Source organism: Astyanax mexicanus, chromosome 7 (assembly GCF_023375975.1).
Source record: "Astyanax mexicanus isolate ESR-SI-001 chromosome 7, AstMex3_surface, whole genome shotgun sequence".
NCBI lineage: Eukaryota > Metazoa > Chordata > Actinopteri > Characiformes > Acestrorhamphidae > Astyanax > Astyanax mexicanus.
Window position 1 is genome coordinate 26,029,777 of NC_064414.1, and position 21,601 is coordinate 26,051,377.

The 21,601-nt window shown below is 37.2% G+C and overlaps 1 protein-coding gene across 7 annotated transcripts in view; it reads left to right on the forward strand.

The window, feature by feature from the left end:
* The window catches only part of letm1 (leucine zipper-EF-hand containing transmembrane protein 1), a 37,359-nt gene extending 19,209 nt beyond the window's left edge, over positions 1-18,150 (forward strand). Inside the window, exons 4-16 of one of the 7 annotated variants that reach the window (XM_049481101.1) lie at positions 943-1,086; positions 1,338-1,475; positions 1,800-2,003; positions 3,426-3,545; positions 3,680-3,811; positions 5,283-5,447; positions 5,688-5,774; positions 7,386-7,418; positions 9,766-9,900; positions 10,482-10,675; positions 10,912-10,944; positions 11,521-11,677; positions 12,413-18,150. In XM_049481101.1, coding sequence (XP_049337058.1) covers positions 943-1,086; positions 1,338-1,475; positions 1,800-2,003; positions 3,426-3,545; positions 3,680-3,811; positions 5,283-5,447; positions 5,688-5,774; positions 7,386-7,418; positions 9,766-9,900; positions 10,482-10,675; positions 10,912-10,944; positions 11,521-11,677; positions 12,413-12,565 — 1,695 coding nt within the window. In that variant the 3' untranslated portion in view covers positions 12,566-18,150. The remainder of the gene's footprint in view (positions 1-942; positions 1,087-1,337; positions 1,476-1,799; positions 2,004-3,425; positions 3,546-3,679; positions 3,812-5,282; positions 5,448-5,687; positions 5,775-7,385; positions 7,419-9,765; positions 9,901-10,481; positions 10,676-10,911; positions 10,945-11,520; positions 11,678-12,412) is intronic. The other 6 variants (XM_049481102.1, XM_049481103.1, XM_049481104.1 and 3 more) reach the window with 6 other exon arrangements.
* Positions 18,151-21,601: the final 3,451 nt, after the last annotated feature.

Genomic DNA, 21,601 nt, shown 5'->3' on the forward strand with positions numbered 1-21,601 from the left:
GATTAGTCAACTACCAAAATAATTAGTTGCAGTCCTAGTATTTGAGTAATGTTCTAATCCATATTATTATTATTCCATTCCATTAACTACTTAACTATGTAAAAAAAAACCTAAAGAAATGAAAGAACGTTTTTTTAAAAACGTTAAAAGTATTCTCAAGTGCAGTCGCCAAGACCATCAAAAACATTATGATGAAACTAGCTCTCTTCAGGACCGCCCCAGGAAAATAAGACCAAAGATGTAACCCCCATGTAACAGCCCACCTAATTGCTTCACATTTTGAGTCCTTATGTGTTTCTTCATAATCTGGATGACTTCAGTATTCATTGGGAAAAAATAATTAAAACATTGAATGACAAGATGAGTCCACACTTTTGACTGGTACTGTATTTCTTTTGTCAGCTCATTGTAGGTCTTACTTTATAATATCTTATAATCAATAATCTACTGCACCAGTTAATTTGGCATTTTTCTAAAAAAAAAAAAAAAAAAAAAAAAAGTTTTTTTTGTAAAAGGGGAATTCCACAATGATTGAACATTTCTGAACAGGTACATAGTTGAGCTCCCCACAGTCATTCAGAGACTGATGTGAAATATGTCATTCTAGTGATTCTAGTAACTTAATGGGCAAACATGTTAAACACCTACACAATACACCTACAGAAACATCCCATTTTTAACCCTCTTTATTCGGTCTGACTCCCATTCTTTTTACTAATCTATGTGAAAGCAGACTGCATGGTTAGGTGCTTTTATATTCTATGGTGTATGTGCTACAAAAATGTTGTACCTATATTTTTTTAGCTTATCAGTGGATGGTTTGTACATAAAAAGCACATTAACTATTTACTGCTATTTACTAAATCAAAATGTCCATAATCTTTCTTTGTAATGTATACACTGCTTAATACAATCTTATGTTTTTGTTGTTGTCCTTTTCAGTTTCTGAGGACATGTGCGGATGTGTTTCGCCTCCTGCCTTTCCTGGTCTTCATTATTGTTCCGTTTATGGAGTTCTTGCTGCCTGTGGCTCTAAAGCTTTTCCCCAACATGCTGCCGTCCACCTTCGAGACTCAGTCCAAGAAGGTACAGTAAACTTCTGGCTTCTTATGTGGCCACATTATACTGTAGATAATGTAGATTCAGAAGTTCTGTTCTAATATCATATTTTTAGAATATCCCTGTGTATCATTTCTGGACATAACAGTGTTGTCATGATATGGTGTTCTGTTAATTAATCAATAATATTGCATTTGAAGGAGAAACAGATCTAGAGGGATGTTTGTGAGATTAAATTTGAGTAGCTGTGGTTTAGATTTGTATTGTTTGTATTGTAGGAAGAAAGGCTGAAGAAGGAGCTGAGAGTGAAGCTGGAGATGGCCAAGTTCTTGCAGGACACGGTGGAGGAGATTGCACTGAGGAACAAAGCAGACAAAGGAACGGTCACTGAGGAGTTTTCCACCTTCTTCCAGAAGGTGATTCAGCGACACTCTTGCGCTCGTTTGCTCCTGGACATCTGTACATTTGATCCTTTTACTGAACAACAACATAACAATACTGTGCCTGAGATAATCCAGGGTAGAACATTCTGCACAGAGTCTGTTGAACCCAAAATGTCTGGGTCATCAAATCTCTGTTTTCCCCACCCAGGCTAGTCTCAGAAAGCTCTGCATCGCCCCCATGTGGTCATACATTTGAAGTACATTACAAACAAACTTCTCAAACCACTCCCTTGTTTAATGTGTCACTTTTAGCAAATATTGCTCATCCCTTCATCTTTTGTTCTGTGTTTCTTTCAGATCCGTGACTCAGGAGAAAGGCCTAGTAATGAACAGATCATCCGCTTCTCCAAGCTGTTTGAAGATGAACTGACCCTGGACAATTTGACGCGGCCACAGCTTGTGGCTCTCTGCAGGCTGCTGGAGCTGCAGTCCATCGGCACTAACAACTTCCTGCGCTTCCAGCTAATCATGAAGCTCCGTGCCATCCGCGCTGATGATAAGGTGCCTGGGCCAGTCTATTGGCTTTTTTTTAAATTCTCCAACAAAACAAGACTCAAAATTACTAAAATACGTCACACACTGAAAGTGCCCAAAAATGTGAAAATGCTTATCTGCCAACACTCAAAGACTCAAAGGGCATTGTTTAATTATGCAATTACAATATATAATGACAAAAATATTTAGTATATGATTGTGTCTGAAATTTACATGAAATGCAAGAATTCCAATATTTTATAAGAAAGGCCCATTAGATATATTCAAAACTCCACTGCGGGAAATAGTATCCATGGGGTGTATGATTGCAATGAGCATTGTGACACATCTTGTGCATGGTGTAAGAAAGGGTTCTTAGTTTATTTCTATTAATACTGTTTGATTCACTGTAAAAGAAGATGCCAAGATGAATGGTCCAGCAATCCACAAAATAAACTGTATAAATTATCTCCAATCATTAATAGATCAGACAGTCATGACTAGGTGCAGAATTGGACATACTGCTCTTACCTACTGCCACCTCCTGGTTGGCAAACAGACTCCAGCCTGCCAATTCTGTGATACTCATTAAACTTTTCACATATCTTAGTAGACTGCCCTGCACTTTTAACCACCAGAAATACTTTTATAGGGTTACAAATATGAAAGAACTGGTTGAAAAGATTCCACCAGCTAAAATTCTTAATTTTCAGGAAGTTCTTTATATAAAGACACTGATTTAAGTCTGTGATGCTCAAGTCACGAATCTTGTCGTGTTGCTGATATGGCACAAAACCCAAACAAACAAAAACAAATTAATAATGTTTGAAAACCAACTCATCTGCATTTAACACTAAATGTTCAAATAGTTATGGACCCATTGCTGACAGAGGTGTGAAAATGCAGACACACAAATACACAGCTTGTTAAGTGTATGTAGACAAGTATTGTAAATAAGATAGTCAGGACTCTCTGGAGTAGACAAACCTGAAGCCTCACCACTGAGCTGTGGAGCAGTGGAACTGTTTTCTATGGAATGACTGTGCTCCATCCAATACATTTGGGGAACTAAAATGAATGAGCAGGAGTCCCAATACTTTTGTCCATAAAGTGTATCTTGAAATGAGCAAAAGTGCTAATAAAATGAGCGAAATATTTTTGGAAATGGAAAAAATAATTTAAAAATACCATTTTACAGTTTTATAAATCTACTAAAGGGCATTTTAACATTCACACACACCAACCTTGTAGCTTTTTGCTAAAACCAGTGATTTTGGCCAACAATAACCACTATATAAATAAATCACTATATAAATAAATAAAGCTGGCTAGTGCGCCCCCAAGTGGTTAGATTGTACTCTGGTGTCTGTGGAGTCTGAATGAATCATTGTCTAAATAAAACATCAGAACTCTGTGCTTAAGTCGTGTGTTGTGACGTTGTGTCCACAGCTGATAGCAGAAGAGGGAGTGGACAGCCTGAATGTGAACGAGTTACAGGCAGCATGCCGGGTGCGAGGGATGAGGGCGCTCGGTGTGACTGAAGAGAGGCTAAAAGAACAGCTGAAACAGGTAACACACACCACAGTGGGGCGGGGTTTCTTAGTGAAAGTGTTGCTTTTATTGTAAATTCAGCTGACTTTTTTATTATATGTTTTGCACAGCATGTTTAAGTGGTTGTAATTGTGTGTCTGTTTGATTGGTAGTGGTTGGAGCTGCATCTGAACCAGCATATCCCCACTTCTCTGCTGCTGCTGTCCAGGGCGATGTTTCTCCCTGATACACTTTCACCTGCAGATCAGCTCAAAACCACACTGCAGAATCTGCCTGAGATAGTGGTATGTGTACTACAACGTATTCACAACTGCATGACTGTGCAAATACAATGAGCACTTTTAGTTATTTTTTCTTGTTAGCAAATTCACCAGGAACAAAGCTACTAATTAATTTTAGACCTCTAGATTCTGTTCAGAGCCAGTTCTGATTTATGAAAATCATCCACTGAAGCCAAATTCACAAAACCTTTCACAAGAAAAAACTAGGGGGGGAAAACAAAATGGTTAATTGTGTTCTAAGAAATTCTGGAAGTTCTAAGACAAGTTCTTAGAAATTATCTTATGTCTGTGGCTCTTTTAATGTAGCCTTTTATGGTGGATGAAACAAGTCATCATTATTGTCATTATTCAGGTAAACCCTTGGACAGCAATCTAGAAAATCAATAAAAATTAATTTCAGTAATTATAAACTAGAGGTTACAGTAAAGAAAACAGCCATGAGGATATAAAAACTCCTTGAAAAATATGATGACTGTGGCACGACTTCAGAAAGTCATTATTTTCATGATTTCCTTAAATTATTTCCTCTTACATAGCGATTTTCCACCAAAAAAAAACCTTGATGCTTTTCACTGAACCAGTCCACATATGCAACGTTTTTATTGGAACCGATGATATGTCACTTTCCATTTCCCCCATTATATCAGAAAATGACTGCTATTCCCTGGAGGTAGCCTGTCAGTGAGTCCTCAGTTTATGAGGTTAATGGAGCTAAATGGCTAAAACTCCACTTGGCAAGGATATTCCTTTGATTTTGAAGAGTAGAATGATGTATTTCTCTCAAAAAGCAAAGAAACTTACCTGTTTCTGTCTTTTTCTACACCAAACAGGGTTTTAAGCAGTAGATTAACTAGCATTACTACTACTTACGCTAGAGTTACTCCTAGAAAATGTTTAAAAACCTAAGAAGCTTAAAGACTTGTACTGTAAAGTTCTGGGGCACCTCCAGAGCTCCCTCTGGTTGCCAAAGAAATTTAGAAAAGATTCCAAAGTGGTTATTTTCTGCTCTAGTGATTCTCATATATTCTTCTTACTCCTGTACAACTAGACATGCACACAGATGTCGTCACTGTTCATGGTGAAAAACCTACTATTGTTTGGTTCCAGCTAAAAATGGACATTTTAATTTTTGTTGGTGGAAATGTGCAGAAAGGTTTAAAATCAGGTGTGCGAACCAGAACGCAACTGGTTCCATGTTTGTGAAAAAGGGTTAACTTTTTTGGGAAATTGCAGAATATAGTTTAGAATGATCTGCTTCCACCATATTTATAGACACTGAGAGTAGCTTCTTACTGTGCTGTCACTAAGCATTTGTCAGCCAATATTCAGAGAGAATATTAAGCTACAGGACTATAAGAATTTTTGCATAATTTGCAGATAGAAATGATTCACCTAGGCCATGATATGTAAAGGTATGTTACTGCACTGTTAATGATGTAATCATTTATGAAGATAAATGTTTGTGTGTTCCAAGGCTAAAGAGGCTCAAGTGAAGGTGGCAGAGCTGGACTTCTCGAAGGTGGATAATAAGACCAAGCTGGAGACCATGCTGCAGGAGGAGGCAGCAATACTCCAGGAGAACAGAGAGAAAGAGATGGAGAGGCTGGCCGACGCTGCAGAGAAAGCCAAAGAACAGCAGGTATATATTAATATTTAATTGTATTATTGTCTGAGAGAGTTGTACATTGTAGCCATGCACAGTAAAGTCACAATTTTATGACCAACTCCCTGTTTGCCCAGTGGAGCTTATAAAGTAGACAGTTATTGTAGAAACATAGAGGTGGTCATAATATTATAACTTGACTCTATATGTGGTTAAACATTTTATCATGGTTAATGGAACACTAATTGACCACTGTGTGTGTGTTTTTGTTTGCAGGAGGCAGAAGCTGCTCTGTCCAGTGTAGATGTGGCCATCCACTCTGAAACACTACGAGATACAGCACCAGTGCTGGAAGGCATTAAGGTAACAGTAACACACTCAGGTCTCGTATGTACACACTGCCATGGATTAAGCAGTATGATCTCCTGTGATGTTCACTGAGCACAGCTGTATCCTTTTCACATCACTTTTCATCTTACTTCAGACTTTCATTTAAAACCTCTATGTTTTTGTTACAATTTTAAAGGCTGTCTATGTGTGGGAAAGGTACACTAATTAAATACCATTCATATACAGTATATAACCTTAGGCTTATTAATGCTGTTATTCATATCAAACATTTCTAGGTTCGTAATTATCATAATTTGACTATTATCCTTGGAAACATTAAATTAGTGTACCTTTAACGTTCTTTACATCAGGAATTGTAGCTGACAACTTGCAGGATAATTTTTTGACACTGCAAAATTCTGAAAAAAAAAAAACATTATTAAAGGGTGTACTGTAATATGATGCTGTCTCAACATAGTAAATGTTTTTATAAAGCGAAAATAAGTAATGCTGGAGCATTAGCCATATGTTCATTCATGTGTTACAATGTGTTTCGAGCTTACGTGCACACACCTTAGGGTCACAACAATGTACTTTCTAATAAATTTTGTACAAATTTTATACAAAATTCACTTCCAAAAATCAAGATTCAAATTAATTTTAGATATTTTGTGTGCAAAAAAATACTCTCTGAGTGGCCCATCTGTCTAAGTATTAGCCCTTTCATCAGGATATCTTCAGTTCTCCAGATCTCCTAATGATGCTGCAGGGACCTAGAGAACAAAGTTGGACACAGTTCATCACATAGCACAATAATGCTAGTCAGTGCTATCCATTTGCTAATGTCACTGGTACCATAATATGATAGTTATTATATGATAGATAACAAATGCAAATTGATAAATATTTATGCATCAATACACATTAGTTTTGCTCAGAAAAAGTTCTCCCTCAGATAACATTCCCATGGGTAGCCCAACTTGGTCCCAGAAAGTTTTGTCCATGGGTTCCATGTTGGCCCAAGATGTGGATGACAGTGCTGGGCCCCATTAGAGAGTCAGAGATGGGACCAGTTGGGTTAAATGTGGATTCTATCTAGGTTGTAAACTTCACATGGGGCCTAGGTAGAACCCATGTGGAATTAAGGAAGGGTGTAACAATGGGGTCCATTTGTAACAACACCTGTACAAACCAACTCAAAGCTCATGCTCACCTGGAACCCACCTAGCTCACGTTTCACAATGTGATCTTCATATGAACATGTTGGCTGGGCCTTTGCAGCCTCTTCAGTGCCCACTGCACCCCTTACAATCACTACTGTAGGTATAAATAAACATAAATGCCCAGTCATTTTAAAGCCCAGTCATGTGAATTCATTATTGGTATGAGCTCATCTCCTTCCAGTCCACTTTATAATCCAATTATAATATTGATACTGATTTTAACTTAATTAAAATTAGCTTTTCAATACTTATTGACCTTTTTACACTCTTACAATATGCATGTTTGCCATTCTGTATGTTAGTACAATTCCTGATTGTATCTTCAGTTAACTCACTGGTCTCTTCAGCTTGCATTGCTTTGCATAATATGTTTCTGCGTGTGTTTGTGTGTTAATTTCTTATTTCTTCATGCTGCGTTAAGTTTGAGCAGTGGCAGAAGTTTCTGCGCATTCAGGTTATACACTGATTTGCTTTCGTTCAGGCCAACAGCATACCGGCTACTCTGCTTTTCATAACTAGATATCCTAGCTAATTTTTAGGTTAGGATTTTTCCTTATGGATTTCTAGGAATTCCATAAGGAAAGACATTATCAATGGATTACTGTTTTCCAAACAAAAACTATATATCAATTCAAATAGAAATGCTGAGTTTAAATAGGAGAGATGTTATGAAAAGCAGAAGTATTTAGTGCATCCTGCTCCACTCCTCTCCCCAATTGTATGAGCCCCTGTGTAGGTTAATGCGGGTGCGTTTATGTGTCTAGTGGTTCATTCTGTGGGTTGACACACCTCTAACAGTCACAGAGCACTCCCTGCACTGTGTAAGACACTTGCTGTAGCCTCTTTCCTTCCTGTTACCCATATAACAGCCCTGCTTTATTTAACTGCATTTGTGTGTCTAATGCAGAATGTGTTTACTAGTTTTACTAATCTAATTCCTAAGAATTCAACAGCAGATTATTTTATGAACTTTCTCTCCCTCTTGTCATGGGTGTTTTGCTTTTCCCTTCTATTTCCAGCACTCTGTTCCTGCATGATGTGCACAGATGATGATTTCATTACATTACATTTTGGTTAAAGATCTAGAAGTCTTCACTTCACATAGACAGTGCCATGAAAAAGTATTCTTACACCTTAAACTTTTTTCACATTTTTTCACATTACACCCAACTTAATATTAATATTAATAATGAATCCCTTATTAGTCCCGCAGTGGGGAAATTTAAGCCACCCTTTAACCCATCTATGCAGTGAACACATACACACATACAGTACACACTAGTGAGACACAGACAGTGATATTGTGGAACACGTGCCTAGAGCAGTATGAACCCATCACTGTGGTGCCCGGAGACATTGAACCCAAAACCTAGTTACTCCACTGCCTTAATAAAATGAATTATTAAATATTTATTATTGTTCTGTGAAGCCCTCATAGGAACATTAGTGACCAAACAGCATCATAAAAAACGAGAAACATTCAAGGAATAAAGCTGGCGGAAACATTCCCCATAGGTCTTGCAGCTGTGATTTGCAGTGAAAGGAGGTCTTACAAAGTATTGACTTAATACTGTTGAATTCACATTCAATATTTTTTTTTTATTAAGAAATTGTACCAAATATAAAAATATATAATTTACTTTTCACTTCACAATAACTTTCTACTTTGTGTTAGTCTATCACAGTGTTTTTTTAACCAGAGGTACTGCAAAGAGGCCAAAGACCCCATTGATTTCTTTCTATTTTGCAAGGTAAAAATGGGTCCAATGTCTAGATAGTACAACTAGTGTAAAATGTCCCAAAAATCAACAGTGCGCCTTATGTATGAATTTTACCAGTCAGGTTGTAAGGAGCTGTAAAGTCACTCTGCTGAAGTACAGCAGTATATAGGAGTTTCTGTGAAATCTCTCCAGCCCTGAGGCTGGAGCAGTATTAGCATAAGCTGCTAACTGCTAGTTCTTTCGTTGTTAGAGGCAAGTATTTTGGACTGTAGTCTGCATGTTTATCGTATTAAAACAAGCTACGTGGGACGAACTGCTAGCTGATAGTGCCCTGGGTTACCGGAACACTCAGGGCTCCTCAGTCTATTGCTTTCGGACGGCATTTTGTAGCACCAACTGCGCTTGACTAGTGCTGCTAACCGTGACTGGCTGCGCTAACCAGGGCTGGCTAGTGCTGCTAATCGGAGCTAGCTAGTGCTCCTATCCGAGGCTGACTTGCGCTGCCAACCCCGGCTCGCTAGTGCTGCTAATCGTGGCTGGCTAGGCGTTTGCTAACTACGGCTAGCGCTCACCCTTAGACAAAATTACCAGAATTCTTAACATACTTTAAATAAACAGAAGAGCTTTACTCACCCAAATAAACAGTTTTCTGGAGAGAAATTTGTGTAGATTAACATCCAGTGCTTATTTGACTTAAAATTTTTTTTACAGTTTTGTTCACCTCTGACAGACTCTGAAAATGAGTACCTAGCACTAGGCTTCATGTGTACAGGAACAGTAAATAAGGCAGTTGATGGTTGTGACGTGTTTGGTTTTAAAAAGCAAATAAAATATTCTGGGTGTCAGTGGGAAGTTTACAGTGGTTTAAGAGAGCTGTGAGTTGCAAAAGGTTTGGAAGTCTCTGGTCTGCCACATAAAATCCCAAAGAAATACATTTAATTTTGGGGGGTGTATTGTGAAAAAATGGGTAATGAATACTGTTTCAAGGCACTGTACAGTCATAGAAAACAATAGAAAGGAACAGACACGTTTTCACACTTTCCACAGCTCTGTACCAATAGTTTATTTTAATATTATCAGGGTGAGGAGATCACTAAGGAGGAGATCGACATGTTGAGTGATGCCTGCACTAAACTGAAGGAGCAGAAGAAACTCCTCACCAAGGAGAAGGAGGAGCTGGAAGAGCTGAAGGATGACGTGCTGGAGTACAGTGAGGTGAGAGAGGGAAGGAGGGAATAAGACCACTGGGGGTCACTCTGTTCCTAAAAAGCAGAGGCTCAATCTGTGTCTTTAGGCTAGAGCATTAGTGTGATGATTATATTGCATTCAGCAAAAAGAGCAACACTGAGGTGATACAAAGCCTGTCTGTACTATTTATGCACTATGCCTAGACAGCAGTCATTAGCAGAGAGGTGCAAATCACGTCTTACGTCTATTTACTTACATTTATGAGCATCTAGAACTCTTATTTTTAGCCAGTTCCCAATCTCTTTGTGTATTGACAAAGACCTAGCACTCAGATATGTATTGCAATACAGGGGTTAGGATTTAGTTTTTTTTATGTAGTTCAGTTAAATTAATCTAAAAAAAAAAAAGATTTTATTTTTTATGAAACCAGAACAGGATCTGAGGACAGAGTACAGGACTGCTATCAGCCATTTGGGGCTTAAACAGCACACAACATAAGCCACTGTCTGACACCAATATTTACATGCTAAGAAAATAAAAATGCTCCTAAAGAAAGAGGATGTTGTCTCTTTTTACTCATATCCTGTTTCTGTCCGGCTTTGCTTCAGGACCTGGAGGAGATAAAGAAGGAGCTGTCCAAGACCGGTCAGGAGAAACAGGTGGAGGAATCTAAAGCCAGTAAGCATCTCTCTCGCCGGGTCAACCGCATGATCGGCCGCATGGATAAGATCATAAATGAGCTGGAGAAGGATAAGCTGGTGCTGGATGGGCAGATGGGCAGTGCAACTACACCACCAGTAGGGTAAGAAAGACTTGAATTGTAGTTTGATTTAAATATTAGTATGTTTAGGTTCGTATGAATGGCTTGTGAGTGTGTCTGCCTGTGGTGTGTATGTTCTGGAAATGGCTTTTTTCCTTGTGATTTCCAGTAACATGGTGGTGGGAGGATAACATCACGTGGCGCTGACGTCAGGTGTTCTTAGACATAGAAAAGGGTTCCCAGCTAAATTAATAGTTTCTTTTTGTTGTTTTTTGTAGATTGTTCTTTGAGAAACGTAGTGACTTACAAAGGTAAGAAAAGGAGATGCTGTGGGCTCTGTGGGGTCTCTTGCCTGTCAAAAACCACTAACACAGACTTCATAGCTCTCTTTCTGTGGTGTAGTGTGGTCAACTCATTTTGATTTAATTCTAATCATCAGTAAATCTGCTTGTCATTTGCTAACTGGGTGCTATGTCATTACTTTTGCTTGTCTTGTGGATTGAATCGATCATTTTGTTTGATTTGTTTTCAACTGTTTTTCGAATCTTTAGTAATCTTTTCATTTCTGTAGTCTCTACAATTTGCTTCATAGACTGCTACGGTGTTCTCAGTGCTGGTGATGAACACAGTAACCTTCTATTTAGAAATCTTTACCTTCACCTCCTTTTCTAGTGCTGAAATGACGAATAATACAATAAAATGCCATTTTAGCACTTAAACATAATATTTTGTAGAGGCCAGGACATTTTCAATGATTACACAGTTTTATTGCATCCTGTGTTCTGGGAACCCTGTATAGCATTGGCGGCATGCGGTCATTATCCGACTTGCTCCTCCTCCATCATCTCATTTTTCTGTGTTATCGAGTAATTGTTTCCTGTATCCAGTATTTTCCTGTCCTGTAGGGAGAACCTGATCAGCATCAACGAGCTCATCACTGTCATGCGGCACATCCAGAGCATTCCAGAGCAGAAGCTGCTCAGTATTGCCGAAGCCCTGGATGAAAACAAGGACGGCAAAATAGACATTGATGATGTTATGAAGGTAATGGGAGGAAACTGTAAATGAGAAATCTGTCTGTGGGGCTGCCAGTTTATGCTTGAATCATTTTTCTTTTTTTACTGCTTGATCTGGATCTTTTAGGCATGGACCAATATGCTGTCTTTATTTTGGATTTTATTTGTAGTTCACAATAAAATCTATACATAAAAAAGTCATATTATCCATTTTAGTAAGTTTGGAAAACAATGGCAACAATTTATAATTGCATTGTATATTTATTAGTCTTATTATGACTTTCAAATGCTAGACTATTGTTTTATAATAACTGCAAATAAAAGCTAGGCAGTTGAAAGAAAAGGTAAATAATTTGAAATTACTCTTATTTCTGCCTTAAATAAATTATGTTAAAGTATGGTTTGATCTATTCACAGAAATTCACTTACTTTTTCTAGCCTGCACTGTGGATGCTCAGTAAAATACATGAACAGCATAACTGTTTGTGTGTTATTAGTTGAGTTTGATCATCTATAATTGTAAATTAGATACAATCCGGCCTAATTTTATTAGTTATCAATGTAGAAATCCAGGAAATCCCAAAAGGTTAATTTTCTGTGTGTAACAGTACAAATGAGCTACCTGATTATCGACTGCAAGAATTGACTTAATTTTCAACATCAAATAATGTTAAAGGCATTCATTCTTTTATCACTTACATAACAAATATAAATATTTATGTATAGCTGACTAAGTATCTACCTGTTCTTTATGTACATCTAGGTGGTGGAGCTGATCGATAAAGAGGACATAGACATCAACACTACGCAGGTGGCAGAGATCATGGTGATGCTGCAGAAGGAGGAGAAGCTGGTGGAGAAAGAGAAGGCCAAGGAGAAGGCTGAAAAAGAGCAGGCAGCTAAAGTTCAGAACTAATTCTGACAACCAGGGTACAGTGGGAAAGAAACACTGAAGCTACTGGTGCTGAAGCCCATGGTTTTGTACTTGAAAAAAAAAAAAAGAAGCAAAACTAAGTGATGAGAAAAAAAAACGTTCATTTCACCCCCCAAACTCACCCAATCAGCTGGCAGCGATGTTGGTATCCTGTGAGCTGTGTCACTTATAGTTTTTGCACACCATCATCCTCCTCATCATTCCACTGCCATCCTTCAGATTCATTTTTCTTTGTGTTATTTTATTGAAAGCAGCTTGTGTTCAGTTCAACGCTGACTTATTTTAACACAGTTTAAGGAATGTAGCTCGGGGGACCTGTCTTATTTGTCCATCTTGTTCGTCCAGTAAGTAAGCAGAGGAGTGAAGAAGCACTTCAGAAGAGGTACTTTGGAAAATTTGAACTCAAGGCTCATTTTTGTATTATTTTTGCATCAATACACAGATGCTGCTAACTGATTGAGCTTTCCGGGCCAACTCTTTGACTGAGTTGATAGAGTTGAGTCTAGGCTGCTTATATGTTTAATGATATTATTTTCTTTTTAATTGTTATTATTTGATTGTGGCCTTGAGTGAACAATAACACCCGCTTTTTCCTGACAATCCTAGTGATTTAACAAATGTAGCTTCTATAGATTCAATTTTGCACAAAAAAGCTTCCCCTTAAAACTGTTTATAGCTGCTGCATCGGTAGTATACAGTTGATTTCGACAGTAATTTTGATGCATTTCTAAAGATCAATGAGCTTTTGCTCCAGCATCTGCCCTTATGGATCGAAAGGTTTTTAGATGTTTACTGAATTTGGCGAAATCTGTCGAGATTCTTTTCTGTATACTAGACGCAGGAGAAAAAGTTTATTTTGTAAATAGTGTAGATAGACCTGTCATGATAAATATTTTTGTTTGGGTGATATATTGTCCTAGAAATAGTATCATTGCGATACTTGATATTATTTCAATTTTAAGACTATTTTATGCTGAAAATGTATTGAAAATATAATGTGCAATTACACTCTTTAAAAGAGCAATTATTTTTTATTTATTAATAATATTGGAGATTGGAATTGGAGTATAAACCTATTTATATATTCAAAATGAATAAAACATAACTAAAGCAAAAACACTGTTAAACAAAGTCAACAAAGTCAGTAGCTCATTCATATTAAAAGGCTCCCCTCGCGAAAAACAAAACAAAACAAAAAAAAAAAACATGATTTAGGTCATGTCTATATATTTTACGCTAAAAACTCAATAACTAAATTATCGTGACAGGTCTAATTGTTGACTAGGGTTTAAAATAGGATTCCCCTTTCAAACCTAAAGTCCTTCCTTGTGTTTCTGTATATAAGGAGTAACAAATAGCAGCTGTAGGTTCTGTAGGTTTTGCTGGACCAGGGTGTTATATGTGATGGCATGGGGTAGATGAGTTTAAAAGAATGAAAGAGCAAGAAAGAGAGAGCTGCTTCAAGAGTACGTGTATATGTGTGTGTGTGTGTAGATATGCTTGCGTGGGACTGCATGTGTGTGTACGTATGTGTTTGTTTAGACAAGTGAAGACAGAGGGAGCTAGCTCGCTGCAGTGCAGACAGGGCCGACGTGGGGCTCGGCTCCGACCCAGCATGGCGAGGCCAGTCTGGGTATAGTCAGTCTAAGCACTGGGTAAACACTCGCTCCCTACATGGAGAGGGTAGAGAGCAGAGGCAGAATACGTGAGTGCACACACACACACACGCACTCCGTGCAGAAACACACACGTACACAGTATTTTGTCAGCGTAGCATAGTTGTACAGGGCACAGCAGACAGTAAATACATCATTCCCAACCCTAAACATGTCATACGCAGAGAACAGAGTGTCTGAGCTGGAAGCGCAGTGTCTGCGCTGCATCAGACAGCCAGAGAAAGAGTGAGAGTGAGAGAGCGTGAGAGGGATGGTGAGAAACAGTGAGTGTGTTTACATGCACTGCAAAAAACATTCATAATCTGATTCGACAAGTAGTCATGTAAACAGCATACTCTGATTTCTTAGATCGGAGTTTGTCATTAATCTGATCATCTTTACCTGAATGGGGGTAAACTTAAAATAAAAAAAACTTGAAAAAGTTTACACGAGTCAGGCAATAATCTATTTCATCCACGCCTTGCAGGGTGGTGTTGTATTATACCCTGCGCACTTATTTGCAGTACCAGAGAAATCCAAAAAAATACTCCTAATTAAGAGTAAACATGGACGAAGGAATCTTATTACTAAGCTAAAAAAATATATTGCAGATTTCATAATTAGATTTTTTTGACCTTACTCCTTAGTCATTTCTCAATGAGATTTCTCAGTCTGCATATGCATGGAAATAGACTATATTTCCAGAAGTAATTAAGCATATAGTGATGAAACACTTTCGAAGCAACTCCAAAACTGAAGTATTTAAATAATCTTCCTCTTCTAGCTGATATATGTTCCACTGTGGGTTGTACATGATGGTTATGTGACATATTATTCTGTGCACATTAACTAATAATCACATTATCTGATTACCCAAGTGCATGTAAACATATTGATCAGATTACTGACAAACTGACTGGCAACGCTCTGCAGTAATCAGATTATGAAATGCATGTGAACGCACTCATCGAGACATGAGCATCATTTAGAGCCTGGGTGCCTAATGCTTTTAAACTGCGTCCATAAGCTTTAGCAACCTGTGGTGTTTGTGCAGCTTCTACCTGCATATCAATATGTAGGCCTTAAACCACATACCTGAATTATTCTGCATTGTAATCTCATTCTATTGTATCTACTGTGTAAAGGGAGCTGGATTTATATCATTCGGATGTATGATTGCACTATAATTATTTAAAGCTTTTTATTCTATTCTTTTCATTTTGAGGTCTTGATTCAGACTCAGGTACATTTGTGTTATGTATGCCATTAGCTGCAGGTGCAGGATGAGAGGTTGGATGAAGTTGGAGTTGGGTATAAACGTGGCAGGAGATGAGTATTTTTGAGTATTTTTTTTACTTTGAGTACTTGCACTGCTGTTGTCCTGCTTAAGTATAAAATAAAAAACACTTGGTCAGACCAATAGCTTTTGAAAGAACTATTTTTGTAAACGTTGAAGCAGGAAGCACCTTTAAATTGGTAAAGAACCTTTATAATTAACCACATTAAATCATTAAAACATGGTTCTTTACTTTGCCATCAGCAGCTGGAGCCTGAGAGAGCACAACTGGACATTAATTGGGCTCTAGATGGGTAGATGAAGGGCTCTCACTAAATAACTACCATTATGATGCATGCTGGCGCAGTCGCCTGTTGGCTGATGAATCATAGCTGGGGATCTGGCGCTATCCTCCAAATGTGTTGGCTGCCTATTGATGCTGGTGGCACTGGCAAAAGTGCCAAAACAGATGGTGGCGGACTTCACATGTATCAGAGGAGGCATGCACTTGTCCTGTCCTTCCTAGTGTCAAAGCATTGCAAGTGAGTGTCCTAGTGAGTGGGCAAGTTAATTGGCTTAACTAAAAAAAAAAAAAAAAAAAAAAAAATATATATATATATATATAACCCTGGGAACATAGCCACTGTTCTTAGTTCAGTCCAAGGCTTGAGCTCATTTAAAGGGGAATTCCACCAGTTGTTCAGTAGTCCTGCATAGTTCAGCTGTAAAGACGTGAAAAGTTAAGTCACAGTGGTTTGATATGAAATGTATCCTTCAACGGAAATTTGCCAAGACGCAATCATTCATAGTGGTGTTGATGGGAAGCAGATGTCTGAGGAGTTTAGCACCTCTTAAAGCGACGTCACAGAAAGTCATTATGTGAAAGGTTACGATGCTGTGGATTGTTTTAATGATAGTTGGGCCTAATTTTTTTTTTATATATATATCTTGAAAGTGGAGAAGTACATGCATCACATTATACAGTAAAGTAATCGTTATTTATTTTAATGTGACTTTCTTTTAATGAGGTCTTAGGTCCCTTAATTACAGTATATTACAATATATAACATTAAACCTATAAATACCTTATACATACGGATCCCCAACACCACCACTTTAGCCCATGAGAGTCCATAAAACAAAAATGATTAAAATATTAAATAATAAAATCAGTTAAATAAAGCTGATTAATGTTGAGTCCTATTGTGATGGAGGTCACATGACTCAAAAACCAGAGGTTGAACACGTTACAACAACATTTTCATTATATCAACCTGAATTTTATCAATTTGTTCAAAAAGGGGCAAAGAACTCTGCATATCTTTTTTTTTTTTTTTTTTTTTTTTAATGCATTTCTTAATGCGTTTAAATTAATAAATGGGTTAGAATGCACCTTTAGAGGCTAAAAAAATAGCAATTTCTGAGCTGTTTTTTCCTCAAGCACTAATCAAACACACCAACATTTTGTCAGTCTGACTTCATTCAGGATCTTAAGTATGTCACCTAGTTTCTTTATAAGTTAAAGGGATGGATAAAGTGCTGTAAGGAACTTTTCACATCTTTTATTGGGTCAGTGACACATGCATAATATTGGGCTCTTACAGGTTAAGAAGTCTTGAGCCAGTAAGTTTCTGTTTAATGAACCAGTTCATACCAAACCACACTAAGTGACTTGAAATTCTGGAGAACGACAGTGGTATTTCCCTTGTAGACGATGAATATAACGTTCTGAATATAAATATATTTGGCTCTGTTCAGATAGGGTCATTGTACTGTACTCTTGTAGGATTTGAAAATCATACAGAAGTTGTAAAATTTCTATTATAGGCTCTCTAAAAGAATTAGATTATTAGTGCTGTAGAGCTAGATAAGCTAGTTCCATAGACTGAACGCATCCCTCCCTAGAGAAATGAAGGCATATTGAGGAAGCCCTAAAGGAGCTTGTGCTGTTGGAGTTAAGTCTTAGATTAGCACTGACTTTTAACTGACACGGCTACAACTACAGGGCTCCAAGGCCACAGTTATTGTGTAATTGAAACTGTTAGAAATGTGCTGTACATTGCATAAAGCAGTATTGGACTGCCTGTTTTTTTTTGCTTGGATTTTTTAGAATTAGTTCGAACCAAATGAGCAGATTAGAATAAGTTAAAATTCAACGTCTGTCTTCTTGTGCAAAAATAATTGGCTCAACTGCCCCATCTGTCATTACACCTGCTAAAAAAACCTGTACGTTCAATACTTCTTTATGCCTCTGTATGGTTGTGACTGTACAAGTGTAAACTGTACAGTAGATTGGCTCTTAATCATTTAATTCAATTAATTGTTCTTATTTTGCTGAGTTCACCAAATGTTTGAAATGAAATGAGGAGTGTACCTCAATGCGCTGATATGTTATTTATTTATACTAATTATTTAAACCTAAGGGATGGAACAACAAAAAGGTATTATAGTTGAAAATCATCCAAATATTAGAATGACATTCAGTGTTTGTTTGTGTGTGTTTTTTTTTTAGGTTTACTTCAAATTAATGCTTTTTATTTTGCTCGGAGTAATTCAGATGTAAAAGCTGCTCATTTTGATTCTCATACAAGCTATTCCAAAGTATTGAATAAAATGAGATTAAATGGCCATTGCAATGTTGTGTACCTTTTTCTTTTTTTCACATTCATCACGCACATTTTACTTAAATCCATCACCCATCCATATTTCATCTTCATGTTTAGTTTCTTGACGTTTTTCCACTTGTTTTTCCACCTCTATGCCACACAGCTTTTCCCCCCTTAGTGCCACTTGCTGTCTTGCTTTACTAGAATTTTCCTCTTTCCCACTTTTTTGGCTGTTGGAATAAGCTGTATTCAGCTCTGCATGTGTCTGTACATGTGAAAATCTAGAAACTCTACTGCAGTAACAGAGGCCTTGAAACAAAGCAATTATTACCATAAACACTTAGGAATAAAGATGCTACAGAGGGATTTTAAAGAGATTTATAGATGATGAGCCTTTTAAAGCAGGGGGTTTCAACAGCTTACCTAACCCATCAGAATACAAATCACAGCCCATACAAAAACCAAACTGAACATTTAAAATTAAAACAAATACAGCACAACAATGAATGTAACCTATCAAATTAATTGAAATGCTTGTATTACCTCAGGATCTTTTGTTGTGAAAGACATATTTTTTATTTCATATTGGGGAATAAGATAAACCGTTTATTAAGACTCCTCATTTAACTAGGTTGTTAATCATGCAGATAATAGATAGTCATGTGTCTATACTATGAAAAACATAATAAAAAAGTATTTTTGCCAAACAGCCCCCTAATAGTACAACCATTACACATTTGTGGTCCACGGTTGAAACCCCACTGTTTTAAAGGTTTAAAGATGTTTCACTAAATTTGTTTGTTATTAAACCAGAAATAGTTCTCATATGGTAATGCTCAAAGAACGCTCAAAGAACCCTTTGTAGCACTTTTATTTTTAAAAGTCTATTTCCAAAACTTGGCCTTGTGGTATTTATTGGCCTCCTCACTGAACTCACTCACCTGACACAATCTCATAAAGCCAATTTACACGTCCTTAAAGACTACCCCAGTATTTTAAAGCCTTCCTAATATCTGCTACATCTATATAGCTGATTACCACAGATGTGTTCTACAACACAAGTGCTCAGTCACTTGTAGATCATAAGAGTTTCAAGTAATTGTTTTTCCATGTTCAGAGAAACATGTTGAATGACAGGCAGTATGATATATTCATGTGGCAGATAATAATGAAGTAGGCAAATGCTGGAATATTTTTTGTAAACTCTCAAAAAGAAAAAAGGTAAAAAAAAAAAAAAAAAACTAGCAGAAATGCTAGCCCTAGCACTTGCTGCCTTTTTCTGTCAATCTTGACTGGAATTTTGAATTTGATCCCTGACACTGATTTTGAAAAAGCAAGGAAAAAGTACACTAGAACTACATTTCTAAAAGCAGGAATCAATTAGGATTATGTTTAAAATTGCATGAGGACTGCATAATTCTAAACACTATTAGCTATAAATAATTATCTTTTAGACACTGTTTGTTGGACTGTTTACTGTGTTTATTTAAAAAAGTAAAACCCCCTCTAATATAAAAACATAATTTAAGATTAGCAAAAATTGATATATAGGTTGGGCTCACTGTTGGTCTAAAATAAATAATACAATCAAATGACTGACAGTGCTAGTTGTTGAATTAGCAAGTTAGTTACTTCAATTCTAGATCAAGTATTGTAGCTTATTTACCCATCATGGATAAATTGTTTAAAAAGAAACTAAAGTTCACGCCTATCAGTTACTTCAGTAGGCTTTTTAGATTTAAACTGTCTGATAACTTTTTTATATGAAGTGAAAAGTGAAGACAAGTCAATAATGGATGGAAATAATAAATAAACAGTAAATGCCTTTAAATTTAAAGACACTTTAATTCATTGAATTACTTTGTTTATGCTGATAAACTGATGGTTAAAGGACAACAAAGTTGAGAGTCTGTGCAAAAGATAAGCTGTCAATTTAGCTTATCTGGCCCAATATGACTTTCAAATTGAAGTATTTTTGTAAGGAGGAATTAACCAAGTATACTATTATCAGTACGCTGTTTTATTAATAAGACTTTATATTTTGGTTGTCAGTGTTTTAGTAAAGCAATGATAATGGATTAGTATACAAAAAAAAAAAAAAAAATACAGGTTAATACTGACTTAAAAACACACCCATCTTTACACCCCTGGTGTGAGAAATAGCTCAACCAGCAGGGGATGCTATAAGTCAAAACACAAGACACATCCTGACAATGCAATATTGATCAAGCCACTTCAAGCCCTATTCTATATGTCACCAGGATTGCCTGAAAAGGCCGGGTAGCACTCACTGATTTGCACAGATTCTTTACAGCCTCAGCAAATGATCAATATTTCACAGCTAACAAGCCATGAGCTGCCAAAACATGCCTGTCTGTCGCGCTGTCCAATCTCAAACCTTTAAATCACTAAGACTAATAGCAGGCTTGCTGCCAGACTGTTAGCCTATAATGGCTGGTGGCGTAGCCTCTGTTTGACATTTTGACTGGAAGATGAAGAAAATAAAGAAATAATAACCTGTACAGTCTTTATACGCTGCAAGTAATATTTTTTAGCCAGTGCAAAGGTACTTTAAGAGGCACACTTCCCAAAATGTAAATGTAGCAAAACACAATAAACAATATACATTTATTTTACCTATTAGGACATTTAACTTGTCTAGGTAAATTATAGGAGCACAGAGGCAGATATGATACACATTTTACTGCCGTATAGAGCCACTAAACCCTAAACCATATATTTTTTATGAGTAGCTGAAATGTGTTCCTTTGAAGTAATGAATCATACAATCCAGCTTAAAATTTATATAAGCATTTCCTAATCTTAAAAAAAACTTTTATTGCAGTCATTTCCACTTCTGCAGTACCCTCACGGGTTCAACTGTGCTACAGGCGAGGATGATGTGTCCCTGTACTTTGGTACGTAGACAAATTCCAAACGTGCAGATCAGTCAGTCAGTAAAACTGCCCACCCTAGTGACGTCCAACCATATAGGTCTCACCGGAATCAAAGGCACAGTGCTGCTACTGCAGCTCAGCCAATCAGCTCTCTCGTGACCTGCCTCTAAACCCATACATCACCCAGTGCCCCTCCTGAAAAAAATATATCTACACTTATTGAAAAAAAAAATCACACCTAGATTACTGAAAGTGTGTTTTGATCAGACTCTGTGTCTTTCCACAAGAAGGTTAAAAAGTGTTTATTAAAAAAACCCAAAAAAAACAAAGGCAACTTTTGGGTAGTGTACCTCTTGATGAGAGATCACTGACTGCTAGACATGCCTCTGTGATGAACTTGTGGAACATCCTGCTGCCTGTTGTTTGTCTGTTGTCTCTGCCATATTTGGCAGGATAATGCTCGCTGACACTCAGCAAGGGTTTCCCAGGAATGTCTCTGTCAGATTGCAACACTTCCTTGGCCTGCTTGTTCCACATATCTATCATCAAATGAGTGTTAAGGATCTGCAGGCTTCATACAGAAC